The sequence below is a fragment of the Delphinus delphis genome, chromosome 6 (genome assembly GCF_949987515.2).
Source record: "Delphinus delphis chromosome 6, mDelDel1.2, whole genome shotgun sequence".
NCBI lineage: Eukaryota > Metazoa > Chordata > Mammalia > Artiodactyla > Delphinidae > Delphinus > Delphinus delphis.
The window spans coordinates 2303519-2324314 of record NC_082688.1 but is presented as its reverse complement, the minus strand read 5'-3'; the positions used below and the strand labels follow the sequence as shown (position 1 = coordinate 2324314).

Genomic DNA, 20796 nt, shown 5'->3' with positions numbered 1-20796 from the left:
GGGGAACAGTGATTGCCATCGTAGCTGTTAGTGCCACGGCGCTTGGCGCGTGCCTTCTGGTGGCTGCCCCCTCACAAGGGCCCCGTGAGGTGGCATCGCTGCCCTCCTGGAGCGGACGAGGGGACCGAGGCGAGGCTGGGGTGGGAGTGAGTGAAGGAAGCAGGACCTGAACCTGCTCTCTGACCGGAGCCGGTGCCCTCTGGTGCCACCCGCTGCCCCTTGACAGAGGCACAGCCTCCTGCACCCCGACCCGTGCTTGGCAGACCTGCCTGCCCAGCTCGGTGCCCGAGCTGGGGCACCCCTGGCACTGCTAAGGCCACGCCGGCCCCGGGTGGCAGCTCCAGCCTCCTTCCTCCTTCCCCTGCTGGGAAGACCAGGGAGCAGCCCCGGCCCCATCCGCCCAGGGCCGCGGAGAGGATGGGCTTCTTAAGGACTGGGTGTGGGTTCTCCGGAGGCTGACGCCACGTGGGCGCCGGGGTGTTACATAAGGATCTTGACACACTGCAGCACGCTGGGCACCTCGGGCAGGCGTGGGCGGGCAGCTCCCAGCACCGTGGGGCTGGGGATTCGCCTCAGATGCGTTTCTGGGCACTGGCTGGGACCCCTGCGAGGCAGAAATGGTGGGGCTGTCTCCTGCCAATGGGGAGCTGGCCCTGCAGTGCAAAGCCAGCCCATTTTCAATCAGCCCTATTTACCAGTTGTCCTCTCTGTGCCAGGCATAGGGGCCCTGTTGGCACAGAGCTCCTGGTTCAGTGGGGGCAAGTATCAATACAACCAGTGTGAGAGGTACCCTGGCAGGAGACATATCAGGGCTGTGAGCTCAGACCGGGGGCAGTGTGGGGTGGCGGGGGGAACCTGACCCAGACTCGGGGGATCAGGGAGGCCTTCTTGTAGGAGGTGATGGGTGCACCAAACCTGAAGAATAACAAAACTTTAAACTGGGGCCGGGGCACCCAGTGGAAACATGCAGGGGAGCAAGAGTCAACCAAGTCCTGGAGGGAGGCAAGGGGCACGGTGCCCAGGAACTGAAGGTTTCCACAGACACCGAGAGGTCCAGCATGAGAGCCAGACTGCCGGGCCAGCAGGGCAGGGGAGCTGAGGAGGGCAGGCCCTGCCCTCGGGGGCCTGTGGCATGAGGGGCGTTAGCTGGCTAGATGACTGCCCCAGGCCTTGGTTCCCCCATCTGAGAAAGGAGAGCTTGTGAGTGCCCATCTCTGAGTCGTGTCTCTGCCCAGGGCTTGGTTGTTCCTGTCACTGCTCTGATGAAGGTGCCTTTCTTATCTGACTGGATTTGGGGTGCCTCTCCCTCTTGGTGTGTTTTATTAATAGCATGTTTGTTGGCGGTCTGCCCCGTGAGGACAGGGCCCCGTCCTCCTCACTGCTGTGTCCCCAGTGCGTCTCCAGCCAGGCCACACACCCAGGAGGGCTGGGCAGGTGTTTGTTGACCGACTGACTGACCGACCTTTCTCGCTCACAGCCGGGCCATTCTCCAGGAAGTGCTCGATGCAGACCTGAGCAATGAGGCCTTCCCGCTATTCACTCACAAGCTGGTGAGAGCCACCGGGCACCTGGTAGGTACCACCTGGCCGCGGTCCCCTGGGCTGTAGGGGGCAGCAGCTGCAAGGGAACAAACCCGGGGCTTGGGAGTCGTGTGCCCTTGGGCATGTCAGTGGACCTCCCTGGACCCTGGTTCCCTACTGTGAAGTGGGGACCACATGTCCTGCCCACAGGCTGTTAGGGCCTCAGACGAGGAGCGGGGGTCAAAGTCAGGTATCACCTGTGCCCCCCACCCGGTGTCTGGCGCACGCTGAGGGGCGCAGCCCCAAGCTTCTGCCAGGGACTTGCCACCTGTGAAGCCGCCCCCAGTGTCCGCTCCTCAGAGGCAAGGGCACGCCCTCCCAGATCAGGGCATTTCCTGCGCCTCCCTGGAGATGACAGCACTGGGGACAGCCAAGCAATTACGCTGCTCCGGAGGTCTGCGTGTCCTGAGGAGGCGGCCTGTCCTCTGGAGTGTTCCCCCTTCCCAGCCCCCGGCACTGCGGGAGAGGGGAGGGGCCGCTCGGGGTGCACCGCCAGGCCCCAGGGAGCAGCCCCTGCCCTTCCCCCAGCTCCAGAAGGCCGGGTCCCAGGACCGGAAGCTTCTGAGACTGTGGACAGTATCAGGGCCGCAGCGGACTCAATGTCCTCAGAGACCCTGGGGCCGGGGTCCCGGGTCCAGCTCTGGTCAGGCCCTACTCCTGGGCCGTGGTGTCCTTTTAGGAAAATGAGCATCGTGTTCTCCACCCTGACCTCCCGAGGGCAAGGTGAGGAGAAGGCGGTCAAGGTGACCTCAGCCACTGTCACCCGAGGGCTCGCGAGGCGCCAGGCACAAAGCATGTGACTCACGAGTCCTTAGTGCTTAACACTCACGACAGTGTGGAAGGTTCTAGCAAGGGCTTCTCGGCCTCAGCACTGTCGGTGACGTTTCGGAACAGATACTCTGGCGGGGCAGGGGGCGCATCCCGGTCATCGCAGTGTGTGGAGCCGCGTGCCTGGCCTCACCCACCTGACGCCAGGAGCACCCCCAGATGTGACAACCAAAACTGTGACCAGACGTGGCCACGCGTCCCCAGAGGCAGCACTGCCGTGGCAGGGGAAGAGGGGGTGGGGCAGGGGAGGAGGTGCTGCCCTGTGATCGCCCTGTTAGCAGGTGTGCATCACAGCCAGGTGCGTTGAACGAGGTCGTACAGCAGCTCCCGACGTAGGAAATGTTACCCCCAGCACGGGTGTTTCCCTGAATTGAGCTCAGAGAAGTTGGATGGACTGCCCAGGCCCGCCCCCAGCTAATGAAACATAAAAAGCGCACGAATATGTCAGGAACACGGAGGTGGCCTTAAGGAGGGGGTGGGTGGACAGACAGCCGGATTCAGGGGCACTTCCCCCTCTTCTACTTCCTTCGTGTTCATCTGGGGGGTTTGGGGGGGAAAGTGCTAAGGGATGTTTGTGATCCTGGCCTGCAGAGGGGCTGGAGGTCAGAGGAATCTGGGTCCCGTTAGCAAGTAAACAATGTTTCAATGACATCAGAAAGGAGGCTGCCAGGAGAAACTAGATAAAAGCAGCTCTGCAGAGCCGAGGAGCGCTGGCCCGGCTCTGGTCTGCCTTCCCTCTCTGGAGGCTGTGCTGGGGGGCAGGAAACTGGGGATGTCTCTGTCTAGCTTGCTTCCTGCCTGCTTGGTACAAAGCTGCCTGCCGGGACCAGAGAGGGCGTGCGTTTTGAGGGAATGGCACAGCTCCACCCCAGGCCACAGTGGCGTCTGGCCCGCCCCGGCTGCAGCCCTGGCCCTCTCGGCCCCCGTGGGGTCCATGCAGCGCCCAGCCCTGTCTGGGGCGGCGTCCTGACTTGTGAAGTGGGAGGGGGAGCTGGGAGCTTGGCGCTGGCTCAGCCTGTGTGTGGTTCCGGGGTTTGTGTGGGAGAAGACCAGGTGGGAGCGCTTCCCCTGCCAGCCGAGGGTCGCTGCAGCGAGGCACCTGGGCCTTAGTCTTGGACAACGGGCTGCAATGGGGGCCGGCCCTTCCCGGCCCTGGCTGCCGCCCCAGGCCTGGCCCACGGCCGTCTGGCTGCACCTTGGCCTCCAGGAACCGGGCTGGGCCGGGGCTCTGGCCGGTGGAAGCAGAGGTCAGACTCCAGGATGAACTCCTGCGTGGGGTAACAGGCACAGGTCGGGGGCCACGGGGTGGGATACATGGGGTGCCGGACATACACAGGCTGCTTCTCTCCACTGCCTCCTCTGGAACCGGCTTTACTGGTTTAGTCAAAAGCACCTTACTGCTCGTTTCTCTGTTTCCAACCACAGTACACAGTGTGCAGGGCCCGGGTGCAGACCTCGCCGCTGACATGACCCCTTTGGGCGTGACCCTTGACCTCTCTGAGACTTCCCTTTCTCACCTGCCACAGAGTCTGGCTGAAGAGTTGATGGGTGGTTTCACTATAAATAGGGAATATTAGTAAAATAAGAACAAACAAAAACCCCTCTCATTCCACCAGAGAGAAAGCCAAGGTTGACAGTGTACTTCCTTCCATCTTCTCTCCCTAATCTCTGCCTGTAAATTTTAAAACAGAAGCAAGATCATCCCATGTATATAGTTTATACGTTCGGCCTTGTTCTCTTACTAAGTTGCTGTGATAGTTTTCCTGTTCCTTGAAATACTGCCTGAGAACCACTCTGAACGTCGGGTCATCCTCTCCGCTGAGCAGGACATGTGGTTGGGCTGCTTTTTCTCCTTGGAATAACCTGTGATGGGCTTTCCTCGATGGTGGGCCTTTTGTGACTCTGATTATTGACCTATGACATATTCCTCAGAACCCAGAGTCAGAGGCGTCCCAGGGACGTGGTCCCAGCCTTCCTGGCCGTTCAGCAGTCATTTGGTATTTTCTGTCCCCGAGGCCTTTGGGGCAGGGTCGGGGAGAAGCACAGAGCTGTCCAAGGCCAGTCGCTACCTGAGGGATTTGGCCCGTCGGCTCATACATGGCCAATCTGGATGCCCAGCTGAGTTCCAGCATCCCTTCCAAACTGAAGGCTCTATCCCAGTGCCGAGCTCCCCAACGCTCTCCCTAGAATTAATTCTGGACGTGTTGGCTAGGAGCCTGCCAGGTCAGGGCTCTGGGCTGGAAGACACGGGCCTGGCCCTCCACAGGCTCACAGCCTAGTTGAGGTTGGGGGACGGGAAGGACGCTGCAGTCCTAGCCCAGCCTGCGTCGGAGCGAGGGCCTGGGTGGTGAGAGGAGCCGCCGCTGCTCAGCAGCTGACGTGGGGGTGAAAAGGGTCCCAGGAAGACGTTCGCAGGGGGACTCCAGTCCTGCCTTGGCGACCGCGCCTTCTCCCGAGGCCCCAAGGCTAGGCTGTTCCTCCTTTGTGTCAGTGTTACGGTTTTTGCTGACCTCACAGCGACCCAAGACACAAGTTCCCAGACGGTCCAGGCCAGGGGCACAAAGGTCTTCCCATCCACTGGCCGGCGAGAGGGATGGGGAAGTCAGCGGCCAGCAGGACTTGGGCCATGGGACCTGCGCTGGCCACCGCCCTGGCCCCCACCCGCGGTGGCCTCACAGGCAGGCGGGGAGGCGGGAACCGGGTCAGCCCGGGATCCGGGGGTCCGGGAGCGCCACCACCTCAGCGCCCAGCAGAGCTGGGGGCCAGCAGGCCTGGCTTCTGGTCCTGCCCCGGCCTCTGTGGGACCACCTCTCTGGGTCTCAGTTTCCCCATCTGTAGCACAAAGTTTAGACAATGACCAAAATCTTTTCTGGCCCGTCCTGTAAGTCTGTCCAGATATCCTGCATGCTCTCTGGATCCAGGGGGAATTTCATATTCTCCTAAATAATGTCATCATGTGTTGACACCGGTTCCGTCAATGTTGCGACGCTGGGCCCGGAGCTCGGGGCCAAGCCTTTATGGGAGATAATTGGCTGCCAGCCAACCAGATGCAGGAGAGGAATATGTGTGTCTGAGTCATCGGGAAGGCCTCCGGGTCACGAGGGATACGCGGAATGATGAGGGTCAGAGCCCAGAACCACAGATCCTGCCCGAGGGTGGGTAAGCAGGACCCCGCCGCCGCCCACAGTGACCCACGCTCACGGCTAACGCGTGGGTGGGCGGCTGTGGCTGAGCGGTGCCTCCAGCCGAGCGGTGCCGTTGTTTTGCGATAATTCTGCGATGCTTGGACCAGCCCCAGGCTTGCAAGATCCTTGCATTCCTAGAGGAAGAACAGAGGGCGGGAGCTGTCCCCTGGGCAGCCAGCTGACCGGATGTCCTCAAGGCCAGCGAGGTTCCCAGTGAAAGCCTGCTCCTGGCCTGGTTCCCAGGGGAGGCACGGTGTCTCCCTGACTCAACCAAGGACGGGGACCCCTTCTGAAAGCATAAGGTGCTGGGCTAGAAGCTCATCTTTAGACAAGGTGATAAAGCAATTTTTTCCTGAAAATTAATTGCAGGTCAAAAGGAAATTGAATTTCTTTTCCTGACTGTGTGTGTCCTTGCTGTGACACCATTCAGATTCAATTAGTCTGGGATGGAACATTCTCCCACCCCCACGCGTTGTACGAACAGAGGCGGGATGCCCATACCTTCACAGAGCCTGCGTTTGCCAACTGGGTTTTAGCCGTCGCCTAAAAAGTCGCTTTGCACAGCTTGTGCAAATTCACCTCTGTCCTAGAGAGCTGGGGGTGGTGTGTAGCTGAGAGACATGGTGGCCAAGGCCACTATTCAGGGGTGTCCCGTGGGGGGCAGTGACAGCTTCTTGCCATGAAAGTATAAGGACAAGGTGTGGCTGGAATGAGGTTGGGTGGCTTAGAGGGACTCCCAGGAGTGTGCTTCAGAGATTCTGGAAGCTCCTCCAGGGCAGAACCCCGTCCTTTCTCTGCAAGGATGTTCTGATCGTGCGGCCCCTGCCGTTGTCTGTAGGTGCAGACGGGGCCTTTCTGGGGGTGGGCCATAGCGTTTACCACCTGCTTGGAATCTGTGGCTCTTTTTTTGATCCTCTGAGACGGCCAAGTTTGTGAAGTGTGGTTTGAGCATCACACCTTTTATTTATTCTGAATCTTTGAAAATTGGTTTCCAATCAACATCCCCCCCATCACCATCACCACCACCACCACCACCACCGTCACCACCATCACCATCACCACCACCATCACCACCACCACCACCACCATCACCACCATCACCACCGTCACCATCACCACCACCATCACCATCACCACCATCACCACCACCATCACCATCACCACCACCACCACCACCACCACTATCACCACCATCACCATCACCACCACCATCACCATCACCACCATCATCATCACCATCACCACCGTCACCATCACCACCACCATCACCACCACCACCACCACCGTCACCATCACCACCACCACCACCACCACCACCACCACCACCATCACCACCACCACCACCATCATTATCACCATCACCACCGTCACCATGACCACCACCATCACCATCACCACCGTTACCATCACCACCACCATCACCATCACCACCACCACCACCATCATCATTATCACCATCACCACCGTCACCATCACCACCACCATCACCATCACCACCGTTACCATCACCACCACCATCACCATCACCACTGTCACCACCACCACCACCATCACCACCATCACCACCATCACCACCACCACCACCATCACCACCATCACCACCACCACCATTACCACTATCACCACCGTCACCACCATCATCATCACTGCCACCACCACTGCTTCCACCACCACCATACTGCCATCAACCTTGCTACCACAAACATCATCCCCACCAACCACTACCATTACCACTATCTTTACCACCACCATTACCTTCACCTCCACCGTCACCAGACCACCTTCACCAGAACTACCAGCACCACCGTAAACTAGCCTTCTGGTCCAGACTCCTAGGAGAGATTGCACACCCCCACTGCAGGGTGTTTTTGGAATCAAGGGTGTCTTGGGATGTCCAGAGGATTTGAAAAATGAAGATCCTTTCAACTTCCTACCACCTGGCTTCTTCCCTCTCCTGTGGATTCAGGGCTCTGGGCCCCTGCAGGGGGCTGCACATCCTCTGATCCCTGCCTATACCCTGCCTCGGGAGCCCCTGAGACCCTCACTTATTTAAGGGGTGACTGAGTTTGGACGACGTGCCCGGTGAGTCGGGGTGCCGGTACACACCCAGACTCCCCGGAAACAGGTGAAATCGCCACGAGCTAATGTGATTTGAGAGAGCTTGGGCCCGTGTCTGTGGGTCACCTGCTCAAGCCTCCTGCGGTGTCTGCCCAGAGAGGCTACTCCAGGCTTGTTCTGATGCTGCCCGTGGCCAAACATCCCACAGGAGTGACGTAGGCTCTCCTGCCTGGGGCACTCGTGTGGCCTTTATCCGAGCTGGGGTGGGCACCTAGCGCTACCCTGATTTCAGTCCTCCCCACGGAGAGCTGGCAGGAAGTTCACTGGTGCACCAAACATGGAACCAAGCCCCCAAATCCATTTTACTGAAACCTGAACATATTCCCTCCCCACAAAAATATTCCAGTGAGTCAGTCGAGGGCAGGGAGGGAGGATCTTATGGTGTCGACTCCTTGCTCTGACTTACTAGCTGTGAGTCCTCCGAGCGTCTTGGGAAGTGCTCATACCAGCTCGTGAGAGCTGAGGGTTAAATCTGTACGAAAATCAGCAAGGGGTGGTTAAACCATCGTTAGCTTGAAATCCGCTGTAGCAGGAGTATTTATACCACAGGAAGTGGTAAATGCTACAGAACAGCCCCCTGCCCCCCAAGAGTTGATTGTTGAACATTTTCTAGGACATCACTGGGCCTTGGGCAAGTGGCTTGACCTCCCTGAGCCCCAGTATCCTTATCTGTAAAATGGGCACACCAGCGTCACCCACCTCTCCGAGTAGCCAGCCTCCTGCCTGGGGCTCTATAGTGACAGCTTTGTTGACTGCTCCCATGGGCCCTAGGAGCTCTCTTATCGGCCAGGATTTGCAGAAGTAGACTCAGGGATGTCAGTCGCCAGGGATGCAACGGTTGTGACTCATACTTAAACCTAGTAGCTATGTGGCACCCAAGCCCACGCTCTCAGCCACTCTGGTGCCTGCACGGCTGGGTGGCTGGCCCTCACCTGCCCTGCGTCAGGTGTGAGTGCCGGGAGGACCAGGCAGCATCCTGAGTACTGTGGAGGGTCCAGAGCTTGGGGGCGGGCGTGCCAGGGCCCCACGGGATGTTTGAGCACAGGTGTTTGTGGACTGGGTAGCTAGGAGCTTCGTCTTGCTGGGCTGGCCATCTGTGTCTGGGCAGGTGACCCCGTGTGGGACCACAGACATTACTGACCACGCACTGTGTGCAGAGCCCCGGGTTGGGGCTCAGAGGCATCTCGTGACTCGTGTTCCAGATTCCAGCCTTGTCCTTACGGGGCGGATAAGCCCTAAGCCTGCTGCAGCCCAGGCTGATGGGGACACTCTCGGCCTCAGGAGGGGAGAACTCCCCCACACCACGCCCTGCTGACCATCTCATTGCCACCCTAGTGGCCTGAATGAAACATGTGATGGGCAGAGCGGAGAATCCTCTCACCCTTGGGGACCCGTAGCATCCCACAGAACTTTCTACAGGGCCCCACATGTCCTGGTGGAGGGGTCTGAAACCCAGAACCTTCCAAAAGGAGAGGGTCCTTGAGCCAATTTGGAATGAAGAAGCACTGCATAGAAGTAATGACGTTCACCCAGGTGTTTGGGGCTTGGCGGGTCTGCCTCCCCACCCCAGCAGGATCTCTTCTCACTCAGGCGTCCTCTAGCGTCTCCGTTCCACAGCCCAGGAGTCTGAGCCTCCCAGGGGGCCCAGCTGGCAGGTGGCTCTTGCTGGCTTTAGAAGCAATTCCTTCCTCTGTGGGCCAGCCGGCCAGAAGCACACTGGCCACTGCAAAGATGGGCACTGGCCAAGCCCTGTTGATTCCTGAGTGGTCACCCCAGCTGGGCCAAGCAGAAAAGGGCATTGCTCCCAGCAGGGCCTCACACGAGGTCCTGTTCCAGCGTTTATTTGCAGAGCTAAGTTTGTTTGATGATAACAGGATGCTTGTTGCCCGGGACGCACATGACCAGACCGGCTCCTTCTCTACCCCTCAGTTCTTTTGCATATGTACCCAGAAGTGGGATTGCTGGACATATGGTAGTTCTATTTTTAATTTTTTGAGGAATCACCATACTGTTTTTCCTAACAGTTACACTATTTTACATTCCCCCCAACTGTGCCCAAGGGTTCCAATTCCACATTCTCGCCAGCACTGATTATTTTCTGTGTTTTCTTTTAAATAGGAACCATGCTAATGGGTCTGAAATCATACTTCAAAGTGGTTTTCATTTACATTTCCCTAATGTTTAGTGACATTGCCCATCTTTTCATATGCTTGTTGGCCATTCGTATATCATCTTTGTGAAATGTCTATTCACGTTCTTAATTCGTTTCTTAATCAGGTTGTTTTTGTTGAGTTGTAGGAGCTCTTTATATAGTCCGGATAGTAACCCTTTATCGGATACATGATTTGTAAATGTTTTCTCCCATTCTGTAGGTTGCCTTCTCACTGTTGGTTGTGTCCTTTGATGCACAGAAATGTTTACATTTGCTGGAGTCCCATTTAATTATTTTTGCTTTTTGTTGCCTGTGCTTTTGGTATCATATTCGAGAAATCACCACCAAGTCCAGTGTCACGAAGTTTTCCTCTGTGTTTTCTTCTAGGGCTTTTACAGTCGGAGGCCTCACATTTAGGTCTTTAATCCAGTTTGAGTTAATGTTTATATATGGTGTAAGATAAGGTTCAGTTTTTCCATCACTGTTTGGTGAAGAGACTGTCCTTTCCCCATGGAACAGTCTTGGATCCCTTGTTAAGGGTCACTGGGCATTTACATGAGGGTTTATTTCTGGGCTGTCTTTTCTGTTCCGTTGATTTGTTTGTCTGATTTTATGCTGTACCATGCTGTTTTGATGTGGTAGCTTTGTAATAACTTCTGAAAGCAGGAAGTGAGTCCTTCAGCCTTGTTCTTTTCCAAGATTGTTGGCTATTTGAAGTCACCCATATGACTGTTAGGGTGAATTTTTCTATTTCTGCAAAAAAATGCCACTGGGATTTTGATAGAGATTGTATTAAATCTGTAGGTCGTTTGGGTAGCGTTGATATCTTGAGGACACGAGATGTCTTTCCATTTATTTGTGTAATGAAAGAACTTTCATTTCTTTAGGCAATGTTTTATAGTTCTCAGCATGCAAGTCTTTCACCACCGTCGTTAGGTTTCTTCCTAGGGATTTTATTTTTTTGGATGTGTTTGTAAACAGATAGTTTTCTAATTCCCTGTTTAGATTGTCCATTGTTAGGGTATAGAAAGGCAGCCAGTTTTGCATGTTGATTTTATATCCTGCAACCTTGCTGACTAGGTTTGTCGGTTCTGACAGTATCGGGGGAGTCTTTGGGGTCTGAAAAGGTTTAAACAAAACCTGCTTTAAGGCCCTTCCTGATGGCCTTCCACAATTCTGTGGCCCTGTCCACTGCCCACGGTTCCCAGGCAGTGTGGGGCTGTTTTGAAGGGGAGTTTGCCTCAGTTTGGGGATTGCTTTCTAAAGTCCATCCAAGCCCACGTTGACCGTCAGATGACTGTGTACCAGGCACCAGCTTCCCATGAACTTGATGCTCACCCCATTTATCAGATGGGGGCACTGAGGCTGGGAGAGGCAGCCCGTGGGTCTGGCTGACCCTGAGCTCATGTTCCAGACGTCCTTATTTTCGGCCCTTCCCTTCAGTACGTGTCCTCTCTCAGAAGAAATGAGACCTCCCCCAACTCCACTGTTTCGGTGGAGAAAAAAACACAAGATGTCTCAAGAACCAATGATGCCGGCAACTTAGAAAGTCACCTAGGAATCCCCAAACCCTTCCCCTCACTTTGCCAGAAAGCAGAGCTCTGTCCATCTGTGCCTGTTTTCCCCCTTCACTCAGGAAGTATTAATTCAGCCCGTCTGTGTGCTGGGGTATGATGGAGACCAGCCAGCTTCCTGGCCTCGCCGGGCTCCTGGGAGCTGGGGAAGGGGCTGGGGGCAGCTCTATCCCACCCGTAAATTCATTCAAGAGCCTGACTTAACTGGGGGGCTGTATGTCCGATAAGACCGGCGCTCCTGAGGCCGTGAATGGGTGAGCTTTAAAAATGATTTTTTCCTGTTCAAAATGAGATTGGCTTTGAGCCCTGAGCTCCTCCGTGGGCTGTCTAAAATTAGAAGCCCGTTGACAAGGCAGGGGAGCAGCGAAATGTCAACAGTACATTTTCTGTGTCAATTTTGAGTTTTTTGAGAGGCCCGGACAAATGGCAACTCGGCAAATTTGTGCTGTTTCAAAAGCTTCCCGAATCCAGCCCCTCGGTGGCGGTGTGATTGAAGTGTCAGAGTTATAAGGCGCTGGTTCCGTGGTCGGCAGAGTGGCCCCCGCTCTCCTTCTGCTCAGGTATTATCCTGGCAGGAGCTGCACTGGGCAGCCCTTGGGGCTCAGAGCAGTAATGGGATCAGGTCCTCCGTCTCCATGAGCTCTGTGACTTGCTGCACCCTCCCTGTCCCTTTTGTGAGCTGGACAGTCCCACGCTTGGGCCTTGCGCATGGGGACGCTGAGGGTTCAAGTATTTGCCCGAAGGCTGGAGGCGGCCGCCAGGTGCCGGATGTGTAAGTGACGAGCCCCCAAACCAGCCGTGCAGGAAAAGTCAGGCTTCCTAAGACAGACAGAGCCAGGCCCCTGACCCCGCTTATGGACAAGGAAATCGAGGTCAAAGGGAGGCCAAGAGGCTTGCCCGAGTCACTGCGACGATTGAACGGTGGCCCCCAAAAGAGACGTCCACGTCCCCACCCCGTACCTGGGGCTGGGGCCTTGGAAATAGGGTCTCTGCAGTTGTGATTAAGGCAGAGGATCTCAGGGTGAGACCATCCTGGCTCAGGGTGGAGCCCATCCCAACGGCAAGTGTCCTGCTGGAGACGAGGAGACACAGACACAGAGGAGAGTGAGCCAGAGGTCGGGATGACGCAGCCAGGAGCGCCTGGGGCCTCCAGAGGGAGCGTGGCCCTGCCCACACCTTGCTTTTGGGCTTCGGGCCTCAGAACTGGGAGAGAGCACACTTCTGTGGTTTTAAGTCCCCGGGTTTGTAGTCATTGGTTACAGAGGCCCAAGGGCATCCCTACAGTCACTTAGGAGAAGAGCTGTGGCCCGGGAACCACATGTCCACTTTCTCCCACCCCCAATGACGACACCCCTTCCTTTTAAAGATTTCCAGGGACTTCCCTGGTGGCACAGTGGTTAAGAATCCGCCTGCCAATGCAGGGAACATGGGTTCGAGCCCTGGTCCGGGCAGATCCCACATGCCACGGAACAACTAAGCCCATGGGCCTTAGCTACTGAGACTGTGCTCTAGAGCCTGCAAGCTACAACTACTGAGCCCGCGTGCCACAACTACTGAAGCCCGCACGCCTAGAGCCTGTGCTCCCCAACAAGAGAAGCCACCGCAATGAGAAGCCCGTGCACCGCAACGAAGAGTAGCCTCCACTCGCCGCAACAAGAGAAAGCCCGCGTGCAGCAATGAAGACCCAAGGCAGCCAAAAATCAATCGATCAATCAATAAACTTATTAAACAACAACAAAAAACATTTCCAGAGTGCCCCTGAGGACTCTCCTCAGGACCCCCTATTTCTTGGGGCCAGAGGCCGTGGCCTGGGCCCAGGGCCGGCTAATAATGGTGACGGTAGGAAGTGTCCACCAGTAAGTGGTGGCTGGACCTTGACCTCAGTCGTCTGACCCTGGCCCACGTCTAAGCTGTGACTTGTCCCCCAGGTCCGGGCCATGAGGCTGTCCTTCGTTGGGGAGCTGGGCTGGGAGCTGCACATCCCGAGGTCGTCCTGCCTGCCCGTGTACCAGGCTGTGATGGCAGCAGGGGCCAAGCACGGCCTCGTCAATGCCGGGTACCGGGCCATCGACTCCCTGAGCATCGAGAAAGGTGTGTGCAGGGTTTGGACACCACGGTGGGCTGCCTGAGCCACGTTCACTGGAGGCAGAGAGGCTGTTACCCCCACCTCTGGCCCCATGATCCTTCCAGCCCCACTGTGCTCCCCCTTCCCCCAACCTTTGCTATCTCCCCAAACCCCCTTTGCTGTCCACGAACCGGGTCCTCCATGCAGGCCCGGGGGTGGTGCTGGCATCTCTTGACACCAGCACTCTTGAGGGGAGGGGTGCTCTCCCAGGTAGGGGCGGGTGGGGGCCAGAGCTGGATTTGGACGTAGTGCCAAGTTTCCCGGAGAGAGCTGGAGGACATCGGAACGGGAAGGGGCCCTCAGTGCTGCCCCTTCACAGCCCCCTCCCCAGGGCCCCCAGCCTGACGGCACAGGTGCCGCAGTGCTGATGGGGGCTCGTCCAGGGGACCTACTACGATCGAGGATGCCCCCCGCCCCGGGAGGCCCAGGTCACGGAGTTTCTAGGGTGGGCATGTGGGCTGGGGCAGGGGCCCACGTGCGTCTCGCGAAGGGCTGTGTCTGCCTCTGCTGGCGCTGACCCCGTCGTCTCCCACCCAGGCTACCGGCACTGGCACGCCGACCTGCGGCCCGATGACAGCCCCCTGGAGGCGGGTTTGGCCTTCGCCTGCAAACTCAAGTCCGCCATCCCCTTCCTGGGGCGCGAGGCCCTGGAGAAGCAGCGGGCCAAGGGCCTCTGCCGGCGCCTGGTGGGCTTCACCGTGGACGAGTGAGTACCCCTGGGGCCAGGGCTGCCAGAAGTGACTGCCGCAGACAAGCAGGCCTCGGGGTTCCTCCTCTCGAGCCGCCTGGTGTGACGCTCCCCACAGGCCAGGCACCCTCTCCCAGAACTCCCACCGCAGCCCCGTTACAGGTGAGAAGGCTGGGTCCATGCCGGGCCTGACTCCGAAGGCAGCGCTGCAAACTCAGATCCCGCCAGGGCCGGGCAGGGTGCAAACCAGGCCCGGGGCCAGTGCTGGTCAGCAGGGAGTAAAGAGGGTCGCGCTCATCAGACGCAGATTTGATTTTATTTTACTTTGGCCATGCCATGCGCTGGCAGTGTCTTAGTTCCCCAACCAGGGATTGAACCCACACCCTCGGCAGTGAACGTGCAGAGTCCTTACCACTGGACCACCAGGGAATTCCCTCAAACACAGATTTTAAAAGTGAAAGGCCTTGCCAACCCCAGCCAGCTCTGTGGGAGGCGCCAGACCAAGGGCCTCGAGCTGGCTGCCCGTCACGGTGTGTCCTCATTAGAGCCCCCCCACAGCCCGGGAGGGGGGACCGTGGAGGGAAGGGCCGGGCTGGGGCTCCCAGCCCCACTTACAGGTGGAGACCATGGGGGCCAAGGGACAGGGTGGCTCTCGCCCGGGCACGGGGCAGAGGGGGAAGGAGAGCCCTGTGGTGGGGCCTGATCCCTTCTCCCCCACCTCCCCCGGGGCAGCTTTTGAGCGTGTCGCCCTTACGTGCTCGGAGCTGAGCCCACATTGTCCCTGGGTCCGGGGTGCCGGCACTGGAAGACATAGATGGTGTGACACGGAGTCTGAGTAGCAACCGTCTCCAGGGCGGCGGGCGTCTCTGGGCTTCGTCGATTTGGAGCTGACAGCCAGCCGTCAAGGGTGCCACTTCTCCCAGATTTGGAACCTTCAAAGCAAGTGTTGAGAGTGCCCAGGGGAGGGGGGCGGAGAGAGCGCAGAGCTGGGGGCCGTCACCGTCCTACGGCTTCTCCCTGGGCTCCCATCAGGCCGCCTCTCCGCTTGATTCCTTGTCCGTCTCCGGGGGAGCAGCTCAGCTCTGGTTTGGGGTGCAGGTAGAGCAGGGGTCCGCCTAGGCCTTCTGCCGCCTGGCCCTCCAGGAAGCGCCCACAACTTCAGACCGCACCGGCCACAGCCTGGCTCTCCCTGCTCGGGGGTTCCCTGCCGGGCTGCAGAACCCACCCAGTGCTGTGGCCTGGCCGGTCCCAGGCCTGAGGAGAGACCCGGCCTGGGCGCCGGCTGGGGAGTCACAGAGAACTCCCGCGGCATTTGCTCTGGGGCCCTGGGCGAGGCAGGTGGCCTCTCTGAGGCTGTTCCCTCCCAGGGACGTGGCGCCCCAGTAGGACTGGGTGAGACCAAAGGAGACAAGAAGGTGCTTACATAGCCTCCTTCCGTCCCACCCTCATCCACTGGACCCGTGGGGCCCAGACCTTTCCCTCCTGGTCTCTGAACTGGGCGGCACCCCGGACCCCGTGCAGGCTCTTTTCCTCAGTGTAGGGTTCACCCAGTTCCAGTTACCGTAACTGGGCCCAGCTGTGCCCCACTCGCCTCCGGGCGTGGTCCTCACACCCGCCCCGGGGCCCCACGGGGCCACGTGGTGCTCGCTGCCTCCCCAGGGCCCAGCACAGCCCTCGCCGGCGCGACGCACAGGAGGGGCACGTCTGCCAAGATCTGCACCAGACGATCCGGTGTTGGCGTTTCTGTGACTGTAGCTTAATCTTTGTTTTCTATTTTGAATTTTCAAAACGTTTACAGCGAGCATTGTACCTTACGTGTAATACAGAAAATCACTTTTAATAGACGATGCAGCACGCTGTAGACAGAGGAGACCCGTCAGAGTAAAACAAGCCGTACGACAGTTTTAAACTGATCAGAAGTCAAATCCTCAAGGTGGGCCTCTTCCAAACCTGTGGGGCCTGTCCCTAGAGACACGGAAGTCAGATCCTGGTTTTGGTGTTTTCTGTTCATTCATTTATTTGCTCGGAGCCTGTGCCGTGGCATCCCCGGGGCCCAGGCGCCGGGCACGGGGGCTCATAGCAGACCAGCCCCGCAGCGTGGAGCCCGTGGTCTGGCGGGCGCGGCTCCTCTCTCCTCGACCAGGCAAAGCGCAGGAGTTTCCCCTCCGGGGGATCTGGGGTCCCAGCCGTCTATTGCTTCTTCCAGGAAAGTGCCCATGTTCGGCCTGGAGGCCATCTGGAGAAACGGCCAGGTGGTGGGCCACGTCCGGAGAGCCGACTTCGGGTTCACCATCGACAAGACCCTGGCCTACGGCTACATCCGGGACCCCAGCGGCGGGCCGGTGAGTCCAGCTCCCCAGCACTGCCACCGGGAGCCCGAGGTCCTCTCAGGCTCCGCACCAGCACCCCTGCCCACCGCCTCGAGTGTGCCAGGCGTGCGAGGACCAGAGCACAGCGAGGTGACTGACTGATGGGGCTGTGTCCCTGGGCAGAGTCAGAGCTCTTTCCATGTTTTCTCTCCAAAAGAATCTGATTTTGGAAGCTCCAAGCTTCTCCTGGTCAGGAAGAGGCTCTGGGCCAGGCTAACGCCCGCTGCTCCCTAGAGCTTGAGACCCCGTGTGCGTGCAGACGGTTGTGTGCACACACGTCCATGTACACGCGCGTATACCCGCATGTGCGCACACGTACTGACACACGTGCACACAGACACGCGCGCGCGCAGGCACATTTGGGAAACTTGGCAATGAGACAGAGGGGCAGCTTGTTCCGGGTGGAGAAAATCTAAACATTTTGCCCAAACAATCATTTGTAAACCCAGATAATCCCCCACCGAGCATGGATGCCGCCGTCCACACTGGCAGGGGAGTGAGGGCAGAGCGAGGGCCCTTAGAGGGCCTCCGGGGGTCTGAGCCCTGGGAGGGGTGTGAAGCTCGTGCCGGGCTGGCTGGGTGGTGTGACGCGAGTGGGGGGAGCTCATTATCATCGGTGCCATCTTTGCCTGCTTGCTTCCCTGGAGTCGTGCACCAGCCCCCTGACGGCGGAGAAAGGGGCCCCAAGAGGCTCTGACGTCGGGGCAGGGATGCCCACCCAGCTGGGCCTTCCGGCCTCCCCTGCCGCGAAAGTCTCTGGGCTGCGGCCCTCCACCTCCTCCCACTGAGGCTCCAGGTTGGGGGAGGCACCTGGAAGCAGCAGCGTGGAGGGGGCAGGAGGAGTGAGTCAGACCAGCCCTGGCAGAGGTTCAGGGGCGGGCCAGGCCCGATGGCAGGCCCAAGGGGGAAGGGGCCAGGCTGCGGTGCTGTCTGAGGAGGCTGCATCCACAGTGGGCTGGGAGGCTCAGGACACAGGCTCGGCCTCAGTAGCTTTGGCGCTCTGCCCTGGACTGGCCTGGCGACCTTGGACAAGGGCGTCTCTCTGAGCCTCGGTTTCCTCATCTGTAAAATGGGGACAGATTATTCCCACCTGCCTCACAGGGCTGTCTACAGAGCTCTGCTCTAAGTGGAGCCTTAATGAGCTCCACGTATTGCCATGGGGTTGCCATGGCTAGTGATGGCGTTTTGCGGTGACAAAGGACCCTCTGACACCCCAGATATGGAGCCCTGGGTCCCAGCTGAAGCCCCGTGTCCATTTGCCCCATGCAAGGGTAGGGGTGGGTGCAGACCTAGTCACCTCTTCTTTCAAAGAACAATAATTCTTGCTCTTTCTGCTTGGTCAGGTTGGGTTTCTAATTAATGTGACCGAGGAAGGAACGCTTATCCCTACCCAGACAGGTGGCCCAGGATACCCGGGTTTGACCAGTGCAGGGCCAGGGCCGGCTCAGGCTGGCTTGTAAGAGCCGACTGTGTCCACCTCTTCCCAACCCCGCCATCAGGGATGTCCAGTGTGTTTATACCATGGAAATGGGCAAACGCCACAATCAGGCCTCCCCCATCCCCCAACCCCTTCCCCTCCCTTGAGAGCTGGTTGTTAAACATTTACCAGCACAGCAGCGGGATAACCAAGACTCCTTTGTAAAATAGGAAAACTGCCCTTGAAAGGAAAGGCTCTGGACCTGGGGGCAGAATTGGTGGCCTCCGGGGTGTTTATTAGCAAGGACTACGCCCCAGCTCTGGGCAAGCCCGTCCTTCAGACGTCTGAAGGCACCAGTGGTCTCTGCCACCTGCCTCTGGGCCCAGTGGGGGCAGCGTGGAGCTTTGAGCCCGGCCAGTGCCCACCACGGCTCAGAAGCCTGGTCTAGAAGCCGCTTCATTTCAACACTGCAGTCACATAAAAAGCCTCATCTCTTTGGGGTATTTTTTCCATCCAACCCTGAGCTGCTGAGAGAGGTCATTTAACAGCCCGAGCAGAGCCCCTCCGTGAGGCCCGGCCCTGGGTGTATTCTCTGCACCAGGAGAACAGGATCCTGCGCCGGGCCAGCCCACTCTGCCTCTGCCCGCCACTGCCCTGCGTGTCCAGGCCGTGCTCCGGTTCCCAGGAACCTGCAGTTCCAGGGCGGAGGGGTGCTGCCCCGCGGGAGAGATCTCACTGACTGCCAGACCTCGGCTCTGCTGGACCCCGGGGGCACGGGGACACGGAATCTACCTGCTCAGGGCAGTTCCTCGGCTCAGGGAGGACCCTCAGCACAGCGACGGGTTTGCCCGCAGGAGGGGCGTGAGGCCGAGACAGCCGGCCCCGTCCCAAGAGGCAGGTAGCGTGAGCCCAGCACCCACTGGGTAACGAGTGACCAAGATCCCTCCTCTTCTGCTACTAGGTCTCGCTGGACTTTGTGAAGAGTGGAGAGTATGCCCTGGAGAGGATGGGGGTGACCTACCCGGCCCAGGCTCACCTCAAGTCTCCCTTCGATCCCGACAACAAGAGGATGAAAGGGATCTACTGAGGGGCAGGGAGCGGGGCCTCAGCCGATCCGGAGGCCGGAGGACCCTGGCCAGAACTTGGGCTCCCCCTGCCCTCAGTCGAGGCCTGCGAACCATCCCCCCCCAAACAGATGCAAACTGAGAGGCTGGAAAGAGGACCCAGAAGGCCCGTGCTGTGGTCACTGACCAAAGGGTGGTCTCGAGTCCACCCACACCCTAAAAAAGCCACCCATAGCCCCTTAGGCTCAGGGACCATGCCTGTAGCCCTTGAGAGCTTCTGAGAAGCGCTTAGGAAGCACTCGATAAGGCCCGTGTCAAAGCAGGGAGGCGGGGAGCTTTACCCTGGGTTCCTAGCCTTGACTGGAAGGCTGCCCAGAGCAGCCTCGCAGAGGTGTAAGGTGTGTCTGGAACTGGGGATTGATTAGTACTGTCTGCCTCAGGCGCAGTAGGAAAGGCAGAGAGCGTGCGTGCCAGACTGGCCCGGTCCCTGAGGTCAAGGTTAGCAGAATGGTCTGGTTCCCAGATCCCAGGAAGGGTGGGGGGTGGATCAGACAGCAAGCGCTTCCTGCCTTGAGCCTCCTGAGAGTTCCCAGCCCTGAAAGCGGTGCCAGCAGCAGGGGTGGGAGGGGTCTCAGGTCAGCACCCGCCCTCCCCTGTGCAGAAGCTCCCTCTCCTGGCTTGGTTTCCCCGAGAGCCCCTCCCTCTCTAGGTCTGGAGAGGAAGGCATGCTGCTGGGTGAGAACCTGGCAGACTCCTCCTGCCCGGGTGGGTGCCTCCTGTCCTTACTCTTTGATTAGGACTGAGCTCTGGTCCTGGTCTCCCACTCTTCCGGCCCCCTGGGGATGGGCCTCGCACAGGCCCTTGAAAGGGGGTGAGTCCCTGCTCCCTTTGTGGGGCTTCCAGACCTGTCCTCCGTGCCTCTGGAGGAGCCCTGCCTCCCTGCCGGGATGGCGGCCAGCCCAGGGCCCAGGCAGCTGCCACAAAGCGGCACCACGCAGCTGTGCCCCAGCGAGCCCGGCCCCGTGGGGAGCAGGCGTGGCAGGTGCTGGGGACAGGAGAGACACGGCTCCCGCAGACACAGGCGGGAAGCCACGCGGTACCAGAGGTGCAGGCAGTCCCCGGAGGGCCCAGGCTGCCTTCAGAGGCACACACACCACTCAGCCCCACGGCAGACGGGGCCGGAACAGGTCAGGCTAATAAAGCCAAGGCCATGGGAAGACGTTTGGCTTTCGGGTGACCTTTGTAGAGAGAATCTGGCCCCCTCGCCAGACCGCAAGCTGGGGGGCGGGGACCTCTGTCTTTCCCAAGCCTCAGGCAAAGGAACGCCTGCAGCCCCCCCACCACCCTGGTCACAGACGGGCCTGGGGAACCCCGAGTGGACCCCGTAGGACCAGCGGAGGAGAGGAGGGTAGCTGGCTTCCCAGATGGCCTGGGCTGCTTCCCCGGGCCCTGTGGTTTGGCCATGGACCTCTGTTCGGGGCCTGTGCACGTGTTCATTCCACAGCCATCCTTGGGGGAGGCCTTGGACGAAGGAGGTCAGGCCCAGGTTCCAGCCCGACTCCTTCCCCAGGGGTTGAACCCAGAAACAAACATTCGCTCTCGCCCTCCCTGTTTGTGTTTGTTCCTCTGCTGGGGAGAAATAGCTCTGGCCCCTCTGCAAAGGGCACTGGGTCGCCGACATGAGAGAGGCTGTCAC

The 20796-nt window shown here is 58.9% G+C and overlaps 1 protein-coding gene across 2 annotated transcripts in view; it reads left to right on the top strand.

The window, feature by feature from the left end:
• SARDH (sarcosine dehydrogenase) overlaps positions 1–20214 on the top strand; it is a 63515-nt gene extending 43301 nt beyond the window's left edge. For both annotated transcript variants that reach the window (XM_060013836.1, XM_060013834.1), the window contains 5 exons: positions 1478–1571; positions 13366–13528; positions 14100–14268; positions 16457–16592; positions 18998–20214. In XM_060013836.1, the coding sequence (XP_059869819.1) occupies positions 1478–1571; positions 13366–13528; positions 14100–14268; positions 16457–16592; positions 18998–19123 (688 nt within the window). In that variant the 3' untranslated portion in view covers positions 19124–20214. The remainder of the gene's footprint in view (positions 1–1477; positions 1572–13365; positions 13529–14099; positions 14269–16456; positions 16593–18997) is intronic.
• The last annotated feature ends 582 nt before the right edge of the window (positions 20215–20796 follow it).